This window comes from Caenorhabditis elegans, chromosome II, assembly GCF_000002985.6.
Source record: "Caenorhabditis elegans chromosome II".
Classification (NCBI taxonomy): Eukaryota; Metazoa; Nematoda; class Chromadorea; order Rhabditida; family Rhabditidae; genus Caenorhabditis; species Caenorhabditis elegans.
The window spans coordinates 143,042-162,410 of record NC_003280.10 but is presented as its reverse complement, the minus strand read 5'-3'; the positions used below and the strand labels follow the sequence as shown (position 1 = coordinate 162,410).

Here is a 19,369-nt window from a genome sequence, read left to right as displayed (position 1 = left end):
TTATCAGCCGAGTTTATCAGTACTGCGTGCGCGCAAGGACCGTGTGTGTAAAGTTCTGGCCAGAGAAGAGATTCTTATCAAATCATTCACTCTTTTCTGACATTAATCAGTTCAAATGTGGAAGAAATATATTGATGAATGGGGCGGGGATCACCTCAATTTGAACTGTTCTCAGAGACTATCGCCACCCGACTGCTGCTGCTTTTTGCGGCGCGCGGGGCAGTAACAATACAAACAGAGAAGAACAAAAATATATTCCAGCAAAGGGACGTCTTCTATGTATTTGTTGAACACAAATAAAACAGTTGTCTGCAACGTATTTATATGTTCTCCAACGATTCGGTCAGTTCTGGATTCTAAGATTTTCCCCTTCTAAATTTAGAATATTCTCAGAAACTGTGTCACGAATTATGCTGCAGCGTATCAGACGGCTAATACATTCTGGATCCAAAACCGACAAAACGTTCAGTCTTTCATAATGTCAGTCATCTCGTTTTTCTTATTTTCCCCTAGCAAAGGCAACAACGGGGAGCCGGAAGAAAACCGATTATAAATGGAGTAGCCTGAAGATTGGCAGGGAGAAAAGAATGACAAGAAAATAAATATATATGTCTGAAGTCATTTTCTCTAACATGAAATGGAAGCCAGCTTACCTCCAGGCTCCAGAAATTGGCATGTTTTATTTGAAAAATGTACGCAAATTTCGTTGTAAGTTCTTAGGGTAATCTGCCTAATGAGAAATTTTGAAAAGGTTTCACTCTAAAGCAAAACACACGTTGAAAATACTTCGTCTATCCGAAAAGAAAGGGCGGAACCAAAAGAACACCGTTGTTGTAAAGATAGCCTAGAAGACTTAGTGAAGACAGCTGCTCCTTCAGGATGGATGCTCACGAGCTACCGTGTGTAATAGCACAGAGAGCATCACAGCTCCAAAGGCTCCCGAGAGCATTTTCTTTAGATCTCTTTTAGTGTACACCATCACTGCTGGTCCGTGCAACGAGAGAAGATTGAAAGAAGACGACGGCAGGGGGATAGCTAATTGTGTTGAACTGACCATTTGTCAATCTCCACGTCTTATTCTCTATGTCTTTTTGTCCCGATGAGGGGAGACGGGTCGTTTCATTTCACAGTGATGATGAGAATCATTCAATGCAAAAAATGAACAAATCTTTTTTTTGTGAAGCGTAAATCGACATCATTAACACACACAACACGATACGATACGACAGCCAGGACGGGGGTCAGGGTCTCGACACGATTATCCCTTTAAAGAAGGTAATGAAGGTGACATACGACAGGTGGCCATAAAGCCTGAAACATTCTAGAGGATACGGTAAGTTCCTAGGAGTGTTGTTTGTTCGGATATAGAAGCTTCAGACTCTAAAATTCAGAGGCAAGAATCTAGTCAAATGACTAGAGAATTGGGAAAATGTAATCTTTCTTGCCGTGTGACTTTGTGCGGCACATATGTTTTCCGTTGTCACTTTCTCACACTTCCCGCAGTATGTAATTTTCCAGATGCCGCTTTTCCTGGAAAACCATTGGCCCCGAGGGTTTGGAACCTAATTTAATCCTCGCCGATTCCGTTTTTGGAAGCTTTGGCCTCGAAGTATCCTGATCTACGAACACCTGGGTGGGTGGTGTAAAACAACCTTACAGATCATCAGAACTAAAAACATCTGGCGAACATATGCTCGGTTAAACTGACGCCTTCCGGAATAAGAATGAAGTATAATGAGAGTTGTAGGATATACGAAATGTTTAGCACATCTGATTGTAATAAACAATGCTGGTCTACTGTAGTTCTGAATGATTTCAGGATTTTCGAATTCATTGGCTATTTGTCCTAAAACGAATATCTTTTGAAATCTAAGATTGGCAGCTGTTCAAAAATCTATAAATCTAAGGCTGAATCTCGGGAAAGTGGAATATACGTTGACATTTACTACCCGCATCTATTCAGAATCGGAATATATTTTTTTAAACTGTCAGAAAAAAAAATTATTGAACAAAAATGAAAAAAGAGCATTTATTTCAAACGTTTTTGTATACAATCTTCAAGAACGATTAGTCGAAAGAATTCAAACTGATGTTTTTGTTCGTAAAAAATTTGTAAGTTGGTATTTTCTTATATATTGATATTCTGGAGAGATTCCAAAACCGACATACATCCGATTTTCTCGAAATTTTCAGGTTTTCGGGTAAAATGAGTGCCAGTTTCGATAATTTCCTAGTAAGACGGTTAACAAAAATATCCATGTTGCAACTATTCAGATGTTCTAATGTAATTCAAATTTTGCCATCAATTGCCAAATTATCAAACTTTCTGGCTCGGAAAAAAAAACCAAAAAGCTTCCAAAAAATGTGAACTATTGAATGAGAGGATGTGTCAGTCGCGAAAATGAAAGAGGAACGGAGAATTGGCTAAAGGCGAGCCGTGTGTGACGGGGGCTCATCTAATTCATGGGTACGTTCCCCGTCCCGTCGAAAGAGGAAGAGGCGAATGGAATGGAGGGCATAAAAATAAATGGGAACCTTTTTTTCCAAGCTGACAATGTGAGAATGGATGGAATTTTTGGAAAATTGTGAATTTTCTCAGCAAAATATCCGAGCAGATTACGGTTTGTTTGCTCAAGAAACGGGGAGCCAATTACCGCACAGTGTTTGCTCTCGGAGCCAGCCACTGGTTACTGTAGTATTCAACGAAAGTGAACCTAGTCTAGCGAAACCAACAAAAAACAAACTTGCAAGGACAACGACAAGAATATACAAATTGTATAAAACACCTCCCGCTGAAAGAAAAGAAAACAGTGACGATGGGAAGAAAAGGAGACGAAAAGATGTTCAGGAGGGTGGCAGACAGTTTAGATAGTCATCTAGGCACTATGTAAGACGGAGAGAAGGTAGACATCTGAAGATACTCCCCTCTTTTTTCCAATCGAATCGATAGAGAGAAGACAACGGAGGAGGAAAGATGAAGAAAATGAATGATGATGCATCGAGACGGTGGTAAGATGCTTGCACAACCCGTCAGGTGTTATAGTCGCTTAATCAGACGCCTTTCGTTGCAAAGCTTGTGATAATTTGAATAATTTTTAATTTGGTAAAATGTAGGAGTGACCGAATATAATTTATACTAAAAAAAACATTAATACATATGTTCCAAAAAAATTTCCGTTTGGCAATTTTTTTGCCAACAAATTCGGCAAATTGCCGGTTTGCCGATTTGCCGGAAATTTTCAATTCTGGAAATTTGCCGAAAATTTTCAATTCCGGCAATTTGCCGGGTTGCCGATTTGCCGGAAATTTTCAATTCCGGCAATTTGCCGGATTTGCCGGAAATGTTTAGAAAGACGAAAGATTTAAAACTGTGTCTATTTTTTTGAAACTTTTTCGTTTTCTTTATATATTTTCATAGAATTTTCTTACTTTTCGAAATAGTTGTAGGAACATTCATAGGATGCGTACAATTTTGCCGATTGAAATTGAAATTCTGGAATTTCAAAAAAAAAATGCGCAAAAACACAATTTGTCGAAAATTTTCGGCTATTGCCGTTTTTCCGGCAAATCGGCAATTTGCCTTGCTGGAAATTTTCGATTTCGGCAATTTGTTGGAAAATGTCGTGAGCCGCCCACCCCTGGCCCAGACTCCAAAGCAAGTCCCGTTCAGTTGTAGGCTGGAGCTGTTTTTCACAACAGCTCCAGCCTTCTGTGTCCGAATCCGCTTCGAGAATTACGGCTCCCATGTCTTCCGTTCAAACTGACTTCTTTTATGATTACAGGTGTTTCATCTTCTTGCTTCCTCGTTTCCCCGGAGTCTCTCACTTTCGATTTCAATTCGAGTGACCTAGTTTTTTCAACCTCGCGGCCCCCGAATTGAAAATGTTCCATTTGCTATCACAGAGGCGTACACACACACACAAGCGTTAAACCAAAGGAGGCAAAGACCTAAGATTGAAAGGAAAAAGAAGAGACACCGCAGTAGTAGTAGTAGAAGTCGTCAATTGAAAGCGGTTTGACCTTCGGGGGCAGGGGATATGGGGCAGAAGGGAATTATAGCAACATTTGGGTGAAAAAATAGTAATACTTTCTGGAAAGGAAAAGCCGACATCCAACCAACAATCATTCAATGGGAAATGTGGCTAACCTGCGTAGCCTTGGCTAACGAAGTTATCGGTGTCTCCGGAAAACAACGAGAGACTCGAATCATTTCCGACTAGTTAAGTCTCACACACACACACACAAATGTGCGCGCGCGTGCACGCGGAGCTTTGTGAGCTCCAGAGCCAAACTAAATTAGGAGAATAAAATCCACCTGCCTTGTGGTGTGAGATTGAATTTTCTGCTTATCAGTTCTATTTTCGAATTGCTAAAATTGATCAAAGATTGCGAAACGAAATTGTTTCAATGAATTGTTATAGAACTTCACGTGAAGCCCTTTAGTAAAGTTTAGTCCAAATATGATTTCACACGACATACAGACATTCTAGCCTATGAGCTCAGCATGATTTTGGAAAACGACGACGTTAACGACATAATGGTGCTAGAATCACTCGCAACTCTAAGGTGGAGTAACGGAAAATGAAGGAATGGGATTCTGTTTTTAAATACCCAAAACATTCCGTAATCTAGAAATGCCACTAATAGAAATATCGTATTTAATTCAACTTTGAAGAAAAGTGGTCTGCTAGACTATTTAGTGGAATTTATCATTCTTTTTGGATTCCGAAATTTAGACTATTTCGGGTAATTTAGAAAAAAACCCCAACTAATAAAAAAACTGGATTATTCAAAATCCGGAGAAAACGGTATGCGACGAATCGGATACCTAACTATATCTTTGACAGAAAAAAAACCTATGGATTTTGAAATAAACACGGAAACTGAAAGATAAAGTATCAATAAAGGAGCGTCTTCCGGCGAGAATCGCCACAAGAAACTTGCCCATATCGAATGGATGACACAACAAACAAATACAAGCTTCTCCTCTCTCCTCGGGCACTGTCTCACATATAGGCAACTAACAATTAACGCCTTCTTCGTCTGTTTAATTATTCCCGATGAGATGGCAAAAACAGTCCATGTTTGGTTTGGTTTCGAGGTTTATTATTGGGCGAGGAAGCTGGTTTTTCAGTACTTGACAGAAATTAATCAGTGTCCACACACACTGCAACGATTGATATCGATAACAAGTTGTATAGAGAGTGATTATATAATACTTATTGCGTCACAAGCAAGGGTGCCGTTTTTCGATTTTTCAACTTTCCAGAAAATCGAAAAAAGAGGTTTCTAGAAACAAAAATGCCGGTTTTTAGGTGTATTTCGACGGCAAATTAAAAAAAAACGGAATTTTTGATTATTTTCCGTTGTTTTTTATTGAGAAAATTTAGAAAAAAAATGGATTTTTTTAAATTTAACAATCTAAAATATCAAAAAATTTATAGTCGATGAACAAGAAAGTTTCATTTTTTGGATGTTTCTTTAGTGGAAATTGAAAATGTTAAATTTTTTTTAAATTTCCAATTATTTATTGTGAAAGAAAAACAAAATTTTTCGATTTTTCGGTGATTCTCTGTTTTTTTTGTTGAGAAAATCGAAAAATTGAGAAACTTTAAAAAAACAATTGAAAAATAATTAACGGACATCTTTTCTTTTGGAAAAAAAAACGCCTATTTTTTCTTATTAAAATTTTGATAAATCCTTCTTTCTTTATTTTTCAAGGTTCCATATTTCGATTTTCGCTGTGAAACGACAAAATAACTGAAAAACATGGAGAAACTGAAACTTTTTGTGTAATTTTCTAATTTCAAAAGGTAAGAGGCAGTTTGCATGATGATTATGATGAGATGTTTGAGGGATAAGCCGTAAAGAGTCACAAAATAAAAGAAATGATGTCCTTGTAAGTCCTGGAAGACACATTCACAAGGATTAGGATGAAGAGAGCGAAGGAAAGGATTTGCGCGTGGCGGAATAAATTCGGAGGTGATTTTATCGGCGGAAAGCGAAAACGAATTTGAAAACCGAAATTTCTAACTAACTTTGAAACGAACAAAATAATTATTATGGAGTGGATGTAATTAGCAACTATTTTGGACACGTTAACGAACCAAGTGACGCGGAACATTTCTGTTTTGAAGCCAATCAAAAAACTAAAGGTAATAAAAGTGGTAAAAAGGAAAAAATACGAAAAGGCCGGAAAAACAAACATAAAACAAAAAAAAACATTTAATTTTCGCGCACTTTGCACCGTTTTCTAGCGCCTTGTCCGCAAACACCACCACGCAAAACTACAGATTAGGGAAACACGCTCTACCGCAACACACGCGTAGTCCTCTCGGACTACCTGAAGATTTATTTATTTTTCTTCAATTTTTACATTTTTCAAGTTATTTAATTTTTAGTAATGGCATCGCTGGCAAAAAACTTGAAAAATGTAACTCCAAACGTTCGGCGAGCCGTTGTTACCTGGGATAAAGCCGAAAGAATTCAAAGAAACGAAGAAATCTTCAAAAACTCGGAGAGTGTGGTTCATCGCCTTCCCGAACACTATAAAACACGTTATTGGGAGACGATTCTATCAGATAAAACACCGGTACACTACAGGTAATTCAGAATTTCCAAAAAAAAATTATGTAACCTAATTTCCAGACCACCAACCAGCCGGTTTGCACACGATTCCTTCAAAAACGTGGAAATCGAGTTGGAGGAAAACCCAATCATTGGAATCCGCACTCCTGAAGGTGATGATGGACTATGGGGCGGTGAACGTGTAGTGAAAGGATGGATTGAGTCGGCGCCGTACACGAAAAAGAAGATTCTACCAAGATATTGGGTGCCAAAGTTGTTTTTCCCGGCTCTGAAGAACGTAGTGTTGTATTCAGAGATTTTGGATAAATATATCAAGGTTTGATTTATGAAAATTGTTTAGAAATCGTAAATTGTGCATTTTCCAGGTAACAGTCACGGAAAGAGCGATGAGATTAATCGATGAACATTTTGGATTAGACTATTACATTCTTGAAAGCAAGGAAATCGATTTAGACTCGAAATTTGCGAATTCGTGAGTGAAAAACTGGAAAAAATCAATTTTCTTTCATTTGTTTCAGGCTGAAACGCGAAATGCTCCTTACATTGACCACCGAGTCCTACTACGAGGAAAATGACGAGAAGAAAGCGTATATCAAGGAGAAATACGCTGATTTTGTGATTCCAGAGAGAGAAGCAGAATGGATCGGACTGGAATTGAATGAAGCGGCCCGTAAACAACAGGATATGGAAGATTCAACAGCACCGGAGCCATTGAAATATAAATTTGAACAATCTCTTCTCGAACGTCTTCGTGATGGAACTGATGAGATCTCCCAAGAACTCGAGAATCCAGAGGCTCCAATGAAAACAGAATCCAAGTTTGGTGACAAAATGTTCGGAAAATATTTGAATCCGATTGGAAAGAAGTTGAGAAGCGCCACTAATTAAGCTTTTTATTTGTTGTTTTTTGTTTTTAAATTAGAATTAAATATATAGATTTAACACATTTTTCGTCCAATATCCAACGGATCTTTGCCACTGATCCAGCAATCCTGAATAACTTGAAGCCAGCAGTCATAAACCGGCAATCCACCGTGGGTCTTGAACTTTTCAGATATCCATTTCCGATTGAAATACGTCGTTTCGTAATATTTTCCAGAGTCTGCTAGGATCGTCGCGATTGTGAAAATTTCTTGATTCTTCGGGTTTTGAGCACGAATCAGAGCACCGATATGAAGAGCAGCTAGGAAATTGACTCCTGTACTTGTTCCTCCATTGATCCCAACATCCCGTGCCACTTTCATAGCTGCCGTGCTCGCGAGATCAGGGATTTTGAGGACACGATCGATCACAGCAGGATCCAGGCTGAAAGATCTCATGTTTGTTTTTTTTTGAAACAAATTTTAGACTCACCTTGTGGTCTCTGCTATCTGCGCGGGACCCATCGCTCCATATCCGATTCCAGCCATTCCAGGTGCCACCCAGTGATGGGCTCCAGTGTTTTTAGAAAAACTGAAAAGTTTGGCAGGATTCCTGAACAACTGAATCATCTAATACTCACGTTCCATTCAACACATAATCATAGTAAATTGAGTACTGTGTGTCTGCCAACACAATCTCCGTGTCGAGACCATATTTCTTAGCATATCTACCTATAGAAGACAATGTGCCGCCGGTTCCAGCGGGATGTACAAATATTGAAGGTGGTGTTGAATTGAGCTGATGGAAAAGCTCATGCATTAGATTTGCAGAGGGCTTTGAAGAAGCAGAACCACCTAAAATATACCACCTGCCTAGGTACCTGTAGGCATGCAATAGAACCTACTCTCATGAAACTCTTCCGCGTGGAAGGCATTCTTAAACTGATTCATGAAGAATCCGCCGGTAGACTTGGCTAGTTGTTCAGCTATTATCAATCTATCGGAAATTGGTACACGGACCACAAATCCTTCTTGCTCCTCGATACGCCTCACCTTTACTTGCTCAATTGTGTCAGGAACCTGCAATGTTGTGTAGTACCTGATCGTGAAGAAGGTCCACTTTTACCTAAAATCACGCTCTCGGGTCCTAGCACGAGCTAAACTGTAGAGTTACCGTACCCGGGCGTTTTTTTTCATTTTCCTTTGGCTCCAATTTTGACATTTTGCGACTTGTTGTTGATTATCATCGGTTAAAAAATAGATAACAATTTTTTTATAATCAGTTTTGGCATTTTGAAGTGGAATCCCCATCTACGCTACTCCGCTTTAAAAAGAAATCGAAAAAAAACTAGTGAGTACTGTATTACGGGAACACAAAATTCGGAGAATGCGTACTGCACAACATAATCGACGCGCAAAATATCTCGTAGCGAAAACTACAGGAACACTTTAAAAGACTACTGTAGTGCCGATTTACGGGGGCCCGATTTTCGAAAATAATTTCTTTAAAAAAATCTAGCCCGTAAATCGACACAAGCGCTACAGTAGTCATTTAATGAATTACTGTAGTTTTCGCTTTGAGATATTTTGTGCGTTAAATGTGTTGTGCAATACGCATTTTCATAATTTAGTGTTTCTGTAATAGATGAAATTTTCGCCCGTGTCAAGACCCAAAATAAGTATTTTGGATGAAAAATCACACATTTTACTGTGACTCTACTGAAAATTAATAAAACCGAAAACAAACCACTGCAGTGAACTGTAATCCCAACAATCGACACATATAACCCAGTGAACATGCAGTATTTCCAGATGAAGCTTCAAAAACATGTGTCCCATTCTTCACGTGACCTTCCAAAAGCGCCCACATCATCAATGACCATGAATATCGATGCTTCAGTGAGCCCGTCAATGATGCCGACTCATTTTTGAAAACCAGTCTCACAGATGGTAATCCGGGCGGATCTATGACATGGATTGGAGTGCTACCCATCAGATTCCTCTCAGACCACATTTTTTGAATTGCGTCACGCGTCCATTCTTTGGATTCTGAATTCTTAGCTTAAATCCAATGAAAATGACTAAAAACTATAGAAAATTTCAAATTCTATTTATTTTTCAAACATTTTTTAACCTGTCATCTGATCCTTTGGAGCATCGGATATCCTATTCCCATTCGAACTTTGGTGGGTCACAACCATAAGCGCACTATTGGCAAGCAAACTGATAGTGAATAAAAGGTAAAAATAATCTGATATCATATTCTTCTTGTAGATCTCTAAAATTTTCAGCAAAATTTGATATAAAGTTGTAAATTTCAGGTGGGAGGAGTGGTGGAGCTTTTCGATGATGACCGGAATACAATAATAGAAATAAAAATTTTATGCTTCTGGTGGGGCAGGTGGCAGGTGTGTCATCAATTGAATCATTCGGAGAATGAACAAAAAAACAAAAAATAATAACACAGACACTGTGATGATAGGGGGTGATTATTATACAATTTTCAATGAAAAAAGAGAAGAAACAAAATTAATACCCAAGGGAAAATTCGGGGGACGAGGATTCATCAAAAAATCTGCAAAAAAACGAGAAAAAATTACCCGAAAAAAATTGACCATTCAAAATTGGGGTGGGGAAAACGATAGGGGAGGAGTGAATGAGAAATGTATATGTAAAATAAATAGATAAATATCACATTTGGTTTCTTTCAAGGATAGATTTTTTCATGATATACTCAGGCTTCAAGACTAGGAATATGCCATTCGAAGTTTAGATTTTTTTCTGAAATGTGCTTTAAGAAACTTAATCATTTTCCGAAGCTTCAGAAAACCATTTGAAGAGATTTTTTGCGGCAATTCTAAAAACCCTCAAAAACAGCGTAAATTCAAATTCAAAATTTTAGACCGAAATTTAAGAGTTCTCGTTTTGAATCCCGAGTGTAAAATGAAAACCTTTCCTAGTAAGGAGGGAGTCGAGATATGCTAGAAATGAATACAAAAGCGAGGAACAATTCGATTCGTCGAACAATTTTCAACAATGTGGTGAAGAATCAGAACTACTCAACAATCGTGCCGTATCTGAAGATTGTCGAGATAACGATGGTGAAGACCTTCGGAAGTATTTCGACGGTGTTGGAGTATGTGGAAGTGTTGAGTTGATGAGCAATGCGAATAGTACCATCATTGCACCTATTAAGAATGGTGGACCAGGTATGAATTGCCAATCGAATGCGGCCGCACGGTCCACTTGTTGTTGAATCTGCATATTAGGTTCATTTAAGAAATTGTGCAAATTTTTTGAAAAATCGAGTTTTTTGATAACAATCTTAATTTCCTTGTTTTTTTTTCATCCCCAAAACAAAAAATTGACATTTTTGTTTTTAGTTGTGAGGAGTAGTGGGAACTAGAGGTGCCGCCGAAAATTCATTCGATCTTTCGGTTTTTTTCTTTATTCCAGCAGAACCGGAAAATCGAAAATTGAAACAAATTTGCACGTTTTCTTGGAAAAACCGTAATATTTACGATTTTTGAAAACCGTAAACTTTCCGTTTTTATTTTGGAAAAACTGTAAATTTTGAAGTTTTTTTAAAATCAAATTTTTTTTCGAAATATCGGAAAAAACAGAACATCTCCGATTTTTCGAATTTTTTGAAATCGAAAAACGGAAAATTTTAGTTTTTCAATTTTTCCAGAAAATTTTATTATTTTCGAAGTATCGCAAAATAAAAAAGTATTGTTTAAATTTTTTAGAAATTGAAAAACGGAAATTTTTATATTTTCAATTTTTTTCAGGAAAACCCAATATTTTTGAAGTATCGCAAAATAAATAAAAAATTATTTTTTAAATTTTTTAGAAATTGAAAAGCAAGAGCATTTTTTAATGGCATAATATTAATTTTTCTGTTTTCAAAATCTCACCCATGAACTCTCATTCCTCGTCGGCGCCAAAATCTTCTCGGGAATCTTTCTCGGTGCCACTAATGACAATGCTCCTCCAGTGCTCTTTTCATCTTCTAAATCAACGTCGAATAAGTAGAACACTGTGCCGAAGAGAGCCGGACCGAAACCGGTGCAAAGTCCACGAATTCCGGTGATGACACCTTGGACGGTTCCCTGTTTGTCCTTATCCGAAAGTATTGATACAAATGCAGAGATTGATGGATACGTGATACTACTCATCGCGGCAAGAACACCAGCTGACCACATCATCCAGTATCTAAAATACATATTTATTTGAAAAAAAAAACGTCAATTTTTTTGTGAAAAATGTGATAATTCAAAAATTTCAGATTATTTCATTTAATTAATAGAAAAATATTGATACGTTTTCCCGATATAGTAAAAATTGAAAATTTTGATAATTCAGTATATCCAGTATCTCAAACAAAATTATTTTCGATTTTTTTCAAATTCAATTTTTTTCATAAAAAAGTCATTTTTCAATTTTGAAGAAGCTCAGTTTTTTGTAAACTTATTTCAACATTTTAGAATTAAATTTCTTTCAATTCCAAAAAATTTTTTAAAAATATTTCTTGTAATTTTTTCTATTTCCAAATTTTCAACAGACGCGACTAGTCGGGTTACGCTTTTTGAGAAAATTTAAATTTCTTTTCTAACTGAAGTTTTTTTATTTAATTGAAAGTAGTTTTTTTTCTGAATTTCTGAAAACCTTAATTGTAGATTTCGATTTTCAGTGAAGAAGCCAAAAATCTACTAATTTTAGAAAAACCAAAGCGATTTTTAGAAATTAAAAATTAAAACAGTTTTCGAAAACGTGAAAATCTAGATTAGTAATTTTATTTTGAAAAAATCAACTCACTGCGTTCCCAATCCATACCAGGTGAGTTGAATCAGCTGAAAAATGAGTCCCAGCGTAATCGTATGTTTCGTACCGAATCTGCTCGTCAAACAGTGCAAGAATCCGGTTTGAGCAACGACGGACAAGATTCCGACAAGTCCAATGTACATGGCAACGGCTTCCGGCGAGAAGCCAACGACCAGTTTCAGATAGACAAAGAAACACGAGAATTGACCAGATTCGGGTAAATATGAGAGAAAGACGATTGTGGCGAGTTGGAGAACCTAAGAATATGGTAAATTAATTGTTTTTTTTTCAAACATTACATGGAAATTAAGACGAAAATTGGAAAATTTAAAATAGTTAAAATAGCTTTCATACATTTTAATTTTTAGTATCGAGAAGTAGGGAACTTGAAGCAAAGCTAGTTATTTTTGTAACAGTCATGCTCCAAACATTCTCAAATTTACAAAAAAAACGAATTGGGAATTTTCTATATAGCCTTTTGCTCAAGTAACAGAAAAAAGTTTTTAAAAATTCAGTTTTTTTTCCAAAGTTACTTTTTTAGATGAAAAGATTAAAAAAATATTGTGTTAAACAAATTTTAGAAACTTCGATTTAAGAGTCTCACTAGACAGTTTTAGCACGAAAATTTTCAATTTCAAAAGTCTCACCAACTTATCCTCCCAAACGATTCTCAACGATCCGAACGGATCAGCGGATTGCCAATTGAACACCTCGTTCGGAGTGATTTGTGACACAGAGCCAGTATTTCTTCGAGATGGAAGTGATTCTGGCACAAAGAGCACAATAAAAATCACATCAGCCACCGAGACAATTGTTGCGAGCAGTACCACGAGACTATCTCCGTAGACTTCTGAAATATAGGCACCGAGTGCCGGTGACGTCACCAATGAAGCTGCAAACGTCGCTGAGACAAGGCCATAGGCGGATGAGCGTTCCTGAAATGAGAAATTTGGATAAAGGAAATTTCCGGAAATCGGCAAACCGGCAAATTGCCGAATTTGTCGACAAAAAAATTATGGGATAGTTACAGTTTGAAATATTTCTGCAATTTTCGTTTTTTTTTCGAAAGAAAAACATGTTCTGAAAACTCACCGATTTATCCGTAATATCAGCGACATAAGCCAAGATGACACTAAACGTCACTGAGAACAGTCCGCTGAGACTGAACAATGAAAAGTACCACCATGGACTGATTTTTAGACATGGAATTGGCATACACGTGCATAATACAGTAAGTATAAGGAATGCCTTGCGTCCCCAAACATCCGAAAGTGCGCCAACGAGTGGAGCAGACAGAAATGATAAAAGACCCTGGAAAATTTCTTTTTTTTTTTGAAAAACAAGTTTTGAATATATAAGAATATTTTCAGCAAAAATCTTGAATTTTGTCAATTTATCATTGTTGATTTCTATATCGACAAGTACGCAAATTTGTCTGAGTACCTACAAACAGAAAAATTATCTAAAATGGTATGAAAATATCATAATTTTGATAGTTTATTACGCGGATTTTTGCTGATTCAGGTACTTTTTTGTTGATAGGCACTCAAACAAATTTGTGTACTTGTCGATATAGAAATCAACGCTGCGACACTAACAGTTGAAACAAATTGAGGATATATTTTTTAAATGAGCATCCAAAAAATATTTTTCGGTGCAGAAAACCGATACGCACCAAAAACTTTGTTTTTTTTCTGCCAGAAAATGTGTTTAAAATATTAATTTGAAAAAAAAACCCACTTTAACTCCTAACACGAGCCCATTCATAAGAAATTTGTTAGTCGGAAACGTCTCGGCGAGCACCTGAATTTTTATTTATGGAATTTGCAGTTTTTTTTTTCAAATAAAAACTTACATTTATCACCGGAACTGTTAGTAGACCCCATGCGAAATATTCTAAGAAAATGACGACTAGTGCATGTGATACTGATGCCTGCAAAATACATTTAAATGGTTTCAAACTATCAAAATTTTTATTTTAGTGAATTTTACTAACTTCTAGTTTAAAAATTTGCGGAAAATTGACGAAAAAAACCCAACTAATTCCTATTAATAAGTTTTTGCGCGAACTCTAAGAAATTCTTCATTCTCTTGGAATTCGCACAATAACTTAGCGGCGTTTTTCATGATTTTTTCACTGAAAATGCGGAATTCTGTTGTTAAATACAAGGAGAAATACAATGTTTCGGGGAAAACATCAAATTTTCACAACTTTCATTCTTATCAAGGCGAAAAGAGCAAAAAAAGAGTTGTAAATTGATACATTTGAAAAAATTAATATTTTCCAAATGAAAAATCTCCTACCTCAACATACGGATGTCCTTTTTCAGCTCGATCCTTTGCTTTTTTCCTTCCAAAAACCATTGACATTATCGATCGACTCTTTCTTAGCATACTATCCTGTAAATAATACTTGTTTTTGTGTTCCGGTGCTCCGCAAACAGCCGGTGGAAGAGCGCACTCTCGGCCGCGGCCAAGAGCTTGCGGGGGGAAACTCGTAGGTTTTTACTATTCTTAACATCAATCCTGCGAAAAAAAAAAATAAAACGGTTTTACTTTTTTTTTTCAGTGAAACCAAATTATCGAAAGGATAGATATCCACTTTGTGTAAAAATCAATAATTATCTTAATCGAAAAGCCGTTCCGCATTGCCTAATAAACCGGTTTTTGACCAGCACTTTTCTATAACAAACCTCAAGCTTTGTGATGAGTACGCGAGTATTCGGAGACAAACGGTCGTCCGGATTTACCTGAAAACTTTTTTACAAAATTATTATATTTTTGCGTCGTTGGAAACAAAAACCTTTGGCAGTTGAGAATTGTTTGAATGCGCTGCTGTGCTCCGTGGCGACACTTGTTGGCTCATTCCATTATGTGTTGATGGCACGTGACAGTGCTGAAAATTGTGAAAAATCAATAAAAATTGGAAACGAAGCGATGAAAATGGCTGAAATTTATTGTTTAAAACAAATAAACGAGACCGCGTACATTGGATGAAATGTTCGTTTCTGTAGAATTGAAATTGCAAAAATTATGTATGAAATAACCAAGTTTGGTACGGTTATTCTTATTGGAAAATATTTTATTAATATCTTAATTCACTTTTCATAATATTCAAAAAAATAAAAACAAACTAAGAATCTGAATAAATCACGTTTTTTCAAAGATTTGTGTCCGAAAGGAACAGTTTCTCAAAACAGTAACGCCTCAAAGTGCAATGTAACCGCGCTCTAATGCAATTTTGGAAGCTTTTGGCTGAAAATGGTTGGAAATTAATGAAAATAAGTTTAATTGGTAAACCTTTTTTTCAAAGTTGATTAATTAAAATATGCAACATTATAAAAATCCATAAAGATCGAAAAAATCGTGGAAATGTCTAACATGAAGCCGGTTTCGCGGGGGGAAAACGAAGAAAACATCATCAGAAGAGACAGAGATGGATATCATTTCGCTCACATAGGCCCCCCTCGCGCGCGCGTACCCTCCTTAGGACACTGAACAGGTATAGTGAGAGAGGGGAAGAGATGTAGAGAATACGAAGATGTACGGATAAATTGAATTCCGATTTTTGAGAATTTTTTTTAGAAATCTTCGGAATAGAGAAATATGTTTCCTTGGAATCGCTTAACTCTCGTGTATTCAGATCAAGGGTGAGCGGCAAATAATTTTTTCCGGCAAATCGGCAAAGTGCCGAATAATTTCGGAAACTGTGTTCTTGAAAAAATTTCCAAAAAGCACAGTTTTAAGGCAATCTATCCCATGCTCACATTTCCCATGCACACATTTCCCATGCTGACACTTTCTCCCGTGCATACAAAATTCCCATGCTTACGCCCAGTAGTTCGAGTACTCCCATGCCGACATTCCCACACATACATTTGTTCCCATACTTACAAAAATGTATTCCCATGCCGACATGGAGCATTTTTGTGCTCCAGAAGAGCCCAAAGTCAATTTTTTGCTCATTTTCATTGTATTAGGCTTACTTGACAGCTTTCAGTTACAACTGATCGCTTTTTTTTTCAAAATGCATTAGTTCTCGATTATGAACAAGGAATCGAAGAAAAATGGGGATGACTGCCTATAGAGTAAAATTTTTTTTTGCTCAAAAAAAAATTTTTTTTTGAAAATTTTTTTTCTCTCTATTTTGTAGGATATAATTAATTCGGTGAATTCCACAACTTCAAATGTTCATATTGCTGTTTCCGTGCAGTTATGAGTTTCGCAGTGTCTTAGGAACATTCCATTTTTTGTTGCATTTTGTAGGAATTCGGAGCTATAATAATTTCTACAAATTAGAAAATCCATTTCGCATTATTTCATGTAACTTGAACCTATTGCTTCAAAAATAGCACAGAACGAATGTTGATTCTGTTTCTTTCATTAAAAAATGTGCTACTGTGCATTTTTTCCCACTTCTACGACTTTAAAGGCGCGCGCATTTGTACAAAATGGTCCCGTCATTGGTCTCGCCAGCGCTCAACAAATCAATGGGATGCGCGTGGCGAGATTATTGCGCGAAAATTCGCGCGCCTTTAAAGTCGTAGAAGTGGGAAAAAATGCACAGTAGCACATTTTTTAATGAAAGAAACAGAATCAACATTCGTTCTGTGCTATTTTTGAAGAGCAATAGGTTCAAGTTACATGAAATAATGCGAAATGGATTTTCTAATTTGTAGAAATTATAAGATAGCTCCGAATTCTGCCAAGCAGCCTCTAATAAATGCCGAGTGTACAGACTCCGCCCCTTTTTCGCGTTTTTTCGCGTTTTTTTTGGCTTGCGAAAAAATGTCCCACTTCGTTTTCATTAATAACTCCAGAGCCGCGTGACTTCATGCTCTAATTTTTGAAATCCTACTAGAAATATTTTGCCCCACAGTGGAGCAGAAAACGGCACTAAGTTCGGAGCAAAGTTGAGCCCAGGGCGGCTTTCCCCAGTTTGAAAAAAATTTTTGTTGCTCTTTTTACCCCCAAAAAAGCATGTTTTAATTGAATTAAAATTCGGGTTTTGCTCGGTTTTGTTCCAAATTTTTGTGCAAGGTACTACTCAGAGAGACTGATTTTTGAAAAAAAGTTTGAGTTTATAAGTGCAAATGGAAAAAAGTTGTGATAAAACAAAAGGCCAAAAAATGACATTTTGCCAAAAAAAAATTTTTTTCCGAAAAAGTAGTTTTTCGTCTTTATCTCAAGTTCTACTTCATCTTTTTTGATATTTTTTTTGTTTACCCTACGTACAAAAGTACGCTGAACACGATTTTTAACTCAGAATTGGAAAAAGTTCTATGAGTCGGCCGAGCAAGACGAATAAGTGCCAAATTTTGCACACTTCCCCTATTTCGCGAATCTACTTTTTCAATCATAACTCGGTCAGTTTTCAATTTTTCTTAGTTTTCCAAAAATTGACGTGTAGGTCTCATCAAGACGCATCGAGACATATAAAATTTGTAAAAAGTTCAGTGGGAAAATTTTTCAAGAAAAAAATAATTCAAAAATTTAGTACTGGGGGGAGTGGTTTCCTGGGTCTCCTGAACATTTTTTCCACTAAAGTTTCGCGGAATGTATTTTTAATTCATAATTTTTGATTTTATTTAATGGAAGATAAAGTTTCGTCGCATTAGAAATACTCTGCCAAGAGATATTATTTTTATTAATTTTCAGGCCAAAACTTGTTTTTTTCTATACATCTGTCTGTGTACAAGATATAGCCCTCAACTGTACGTCTCCTTTTTGGGAAATCAATAATGAGTACAATCCTGTAATAAAATTTTCAAAAATTCGTTTTCCCACTGACATATCAGTAATAAAAGGTTTTCGAACGCCTTTTCTCAAAATGTAATTATTGAAGAAAGCGGAATCGAAAAACGACTCCCTCCAGAAATTTCCCTTCCCTACATCTCCCTCTCAGGTCTCTCCCGCATGGCCGATTGGTTATTGCGTATGTCTGCGGACCAAGGCCGGCCATTTCTTGATTCTTGATTCTTGCATTTTCTTGATTTCTTGCATTTTTTGCAAGAATTCCCGTTTCTTCATTCTTGCAAAATTTTGCAAGAAATTTTGCAAGAAATTTTGGAAGAAATGTTGCTGGAAATTTTCAAGAAATTTTGCAAAAAATGTTGCAAGAAATGTTGCAAGAAATATTCAACAATTACGCGACACTACGGTGTACAAGGTACGTAGATATGATGCGCGGTGTTTGCGGACAAATGCGCAAAAAGTTGGAATTTTTAATTTTGGCCTATTTTTTTTTTTTAATATTTTTGATTTTCTTTACTGAATGCTTTTCAGAATGACACCTACTAGGTAGATCAGATAGAGGAATAGAGGTTTTTACAGTTTCTTAGTTTTCGAAAGCACCACATTTGGCAAGAAAGTACATAGATACAATTAGGGAAACATATTTTTACAATATCTGATGAATATTTGACAACTTTTGAAAAAAACATTTTTGGATTTTCTTGAAAAAAAAATCCATAGGGTCCCCCCTTATGAAAAATTTCTAAAATTTTTTCGAAAATTTTTTTTTGAAAACTTTTCTTAATTTGTTCATATGTTATAGAAAAATGTAAATTTGATTGTTTTTTTTTAGTTTCGATGTTCAGAGCACTATTTCAGACAAAAACCTGGGGTTCAGTAGAACCCCTAAGTTCAAAAAACGCATTTCCTTTGGATGCGTATATCTTTGTTGAAAAATTTTTTCTGACAAAGTGATCAACAACAAAGTTGTTTATTTTAATCTGAAGTACAACTTTGTAGTTAATGATATTTCTTCAAAAAATTTGATGGTCGAGATAAAGTTGTGTTAATTGCGGCACTTTCATGCCTGTATTTTCTTCGTTTTTTTCTGTTCATATCTCGGCCATCAAATTTTTTGAAAAAATACCATCAACTACAAAGTTGTACTTTAGGTTAAGATGAACAACTTTGTAGTTGATCACTTTGTCAGAAAAAATTTTTCAACAAAGATATACGCATCCAAAGGAAATGGGTTTTTTGAACTTAGGGATTCTACTGAACCCCAGGTTTTCGTCTGAAATCGTGCTCAGAACATCGAAACTAAAAAAAAACAATCAAATTTACATTTTTCTATAACATCTGAT

General features: G+C 36.2%; 3 protein-coding genes and 4 non-coding genes across 9 annotated transcripts; 3 read left to right on the top strand and 4 right to left on the bottom strand.

The window, feature by feature from the left end:
- Window positions 1-65: 65 nt before the first annotated feature.
- Window positions 66-212, bottom strand: T25D3.5. The gene has a single exon (NR_050787.1). It is a non-coding gene; the product is annotated as an Unclassified non-coding RNA T25D3.5 (non-coding RNA).
- Window positions 213-639: 427 nt separating this feature from the next.
- Window positions 640-797, bottom strand: T25D3.8. Its single transcript, NR_101653.1, has one exon. It is a non-coding gene; the product is annotated as a small nucleolar RNA T25D3.8 (small nucleolar RNA).
- A 5,604-nt stretch (window positions 798-6,401) lies between these two features.
- On the top strand, window positions 6,402-7,530 carry mrpl-28 (Large ribosomal subunit protein bL28m). Its single transcript, NM_061271.6, has 4 exons — window positions 6,402-6,603; window positions 6,649-6,904; window positions 6,954-7,060; window positions 7,107-7,530. Exons 1-4 carry the CDS (start codon window positions 6,404-6,406, stop codon window positions 7,474-7,476), a joined length of 933 nt encoding a protein of 310 aa, NP_493672.1. The 5' UTR covers window positions 6,402-6,403; the 3' UTR covers window positions 7,477-7,530.
- T25D3.3 (Tryptophan synthase beta chain-like PALP domain-containing protein) lies at window positions 7,466-9,828 on the bottom strand. The gene is made up of 6 exons (NM_061270.7): window positions 9,583-9,828; window positions 9,196-9,497; window positions 8,354-8,528; window positions 8,090-8,303; window positions 7,942-8,040; window positions 7,466-7,893 (listed from the first exon to the last, which is right to left on the bottom strand). Exons 1-6 carry the CDS (start codon window positions 9,707-9,709, stop codon window positions 7,527-7,529), a joined length of 1,284 nt encoding a protein of 427 aa, NP_493671.2. The 5' UTR covers window positions 9,710-9,828; the 3' UTR covers window positions 7,466-7,526.
- Window positions 9,586-15,178, bottom strand: T25D3.4 (Major facilitator superfamily (MFS) profile domain-containing protein; the record flags this gene model as incomplete). 3 transcript variants are annotated; one of them, NM_061269.5, is made up of 10 exons in its annotated part: window positions 9,586-10,706; window positions 11,366-11,663; window positions 12,267-12,529; window positions 12,920-13,207; window positions 13,365-13,583; window positions 14,013-14,075; window positions 14,128-14,205; window positions 14,577-14,672; window positions 14,966-15,022; window positions 15,076-15,178. In NM_061269.5, the coding sequence occupies 10 exons, from the start codon at window positions 15,136-15,138 to the stop codon at window positions 10,479-10,481; spliced, it is 1,653 nt and encodes a 550-aa protein (NP_493670.2). The 3 variants fall into 3 exon arrangements, with proteins under 3 accessions (NP_493670.2, NP_001300597.1, NP_001300598.1); NM_001313668.4 differs by lacking the exons at window positions 14,966-15,022; window positions 15,076-15,178 and having other exon boundaries at window positions 9,833-10,706; window positions 14,577-14,666; NM_001313669.3 differs by lacking the exons at window positions 14,128-14,205; window positions 14,577-14,672; window positions 14,966-15,022; window positions 15,076-15,178 and having other exon boundaries at window positions 10,479-10,706; window positions 14,013-14,039.
- T25D3.6 lies at window positions 14,709-14,812 on the top strand. The gene has a single exon (NR_050786.1). It is a non-coding gene; the product is annotated as an Unclassified non-coding RNA T25D3.6 (non-coding RNA).
- Window positions 15,179-15,448: 270 nt separating the features above from the next.
- Window positions 15,449-15,672, top strand: T25D3.7. Its single transcript, NR_050785.1, has one exon. It is a non-coding gene; the product is annotated as an Unclassified non-coding RNA T25D3.7 (non-coding RNA).
- Window positions 15,673-19,369: the final 3,697 nt, after the last annotated feature.

Excerpts from the sequence above, each read along its gene's own strand:
- mrpl-28 (NM_061271.6), top strand. The coding sequence starts at position 6,404 with ATGGCATCGCTGGCAAAAAACTTGAAAAATGTAACTCCAAACGTTCGG. Across the intron at positions 6,604-6,648 it reads AAAACACCGGTACACTACAG|ACCACCAACCAGCCGGTTTG; the intron begins GTAATTCAGAAT and ends CCTAATTTCCAG. Across the intron at positions 7,061-7,106 it reads GACTCGAAATTTGCGAATTC|GCTGAAACGCGAAATGCTCC; the intron begins GTGAGTGAAAAA and ends CATTTGTTTCAG.
- T25D3.3 (NM_061270.7), bottom strand. The coding sequence starts at position 9,709 with ATGATATCAGATTATTTTTACCTTTTATTCACTATCAGTTTGCTTGCC. Across the intron at positions 8,304-8,353 it reads CGCGGAAGAGTTTCATGAGA|GTGGTTCTGCTTCTTCAAAG; the intron begins GTAGGTTCTATT and ends GGTATATTTTAG. Across the intron at positions 7,894-7,941 it reads CAGATAGCAGAGACCACAAG|CCTGGATCCTGCTGTGATCG; the intron begins GTGAGTCTAAAA and ends GAGATCTTTCAG.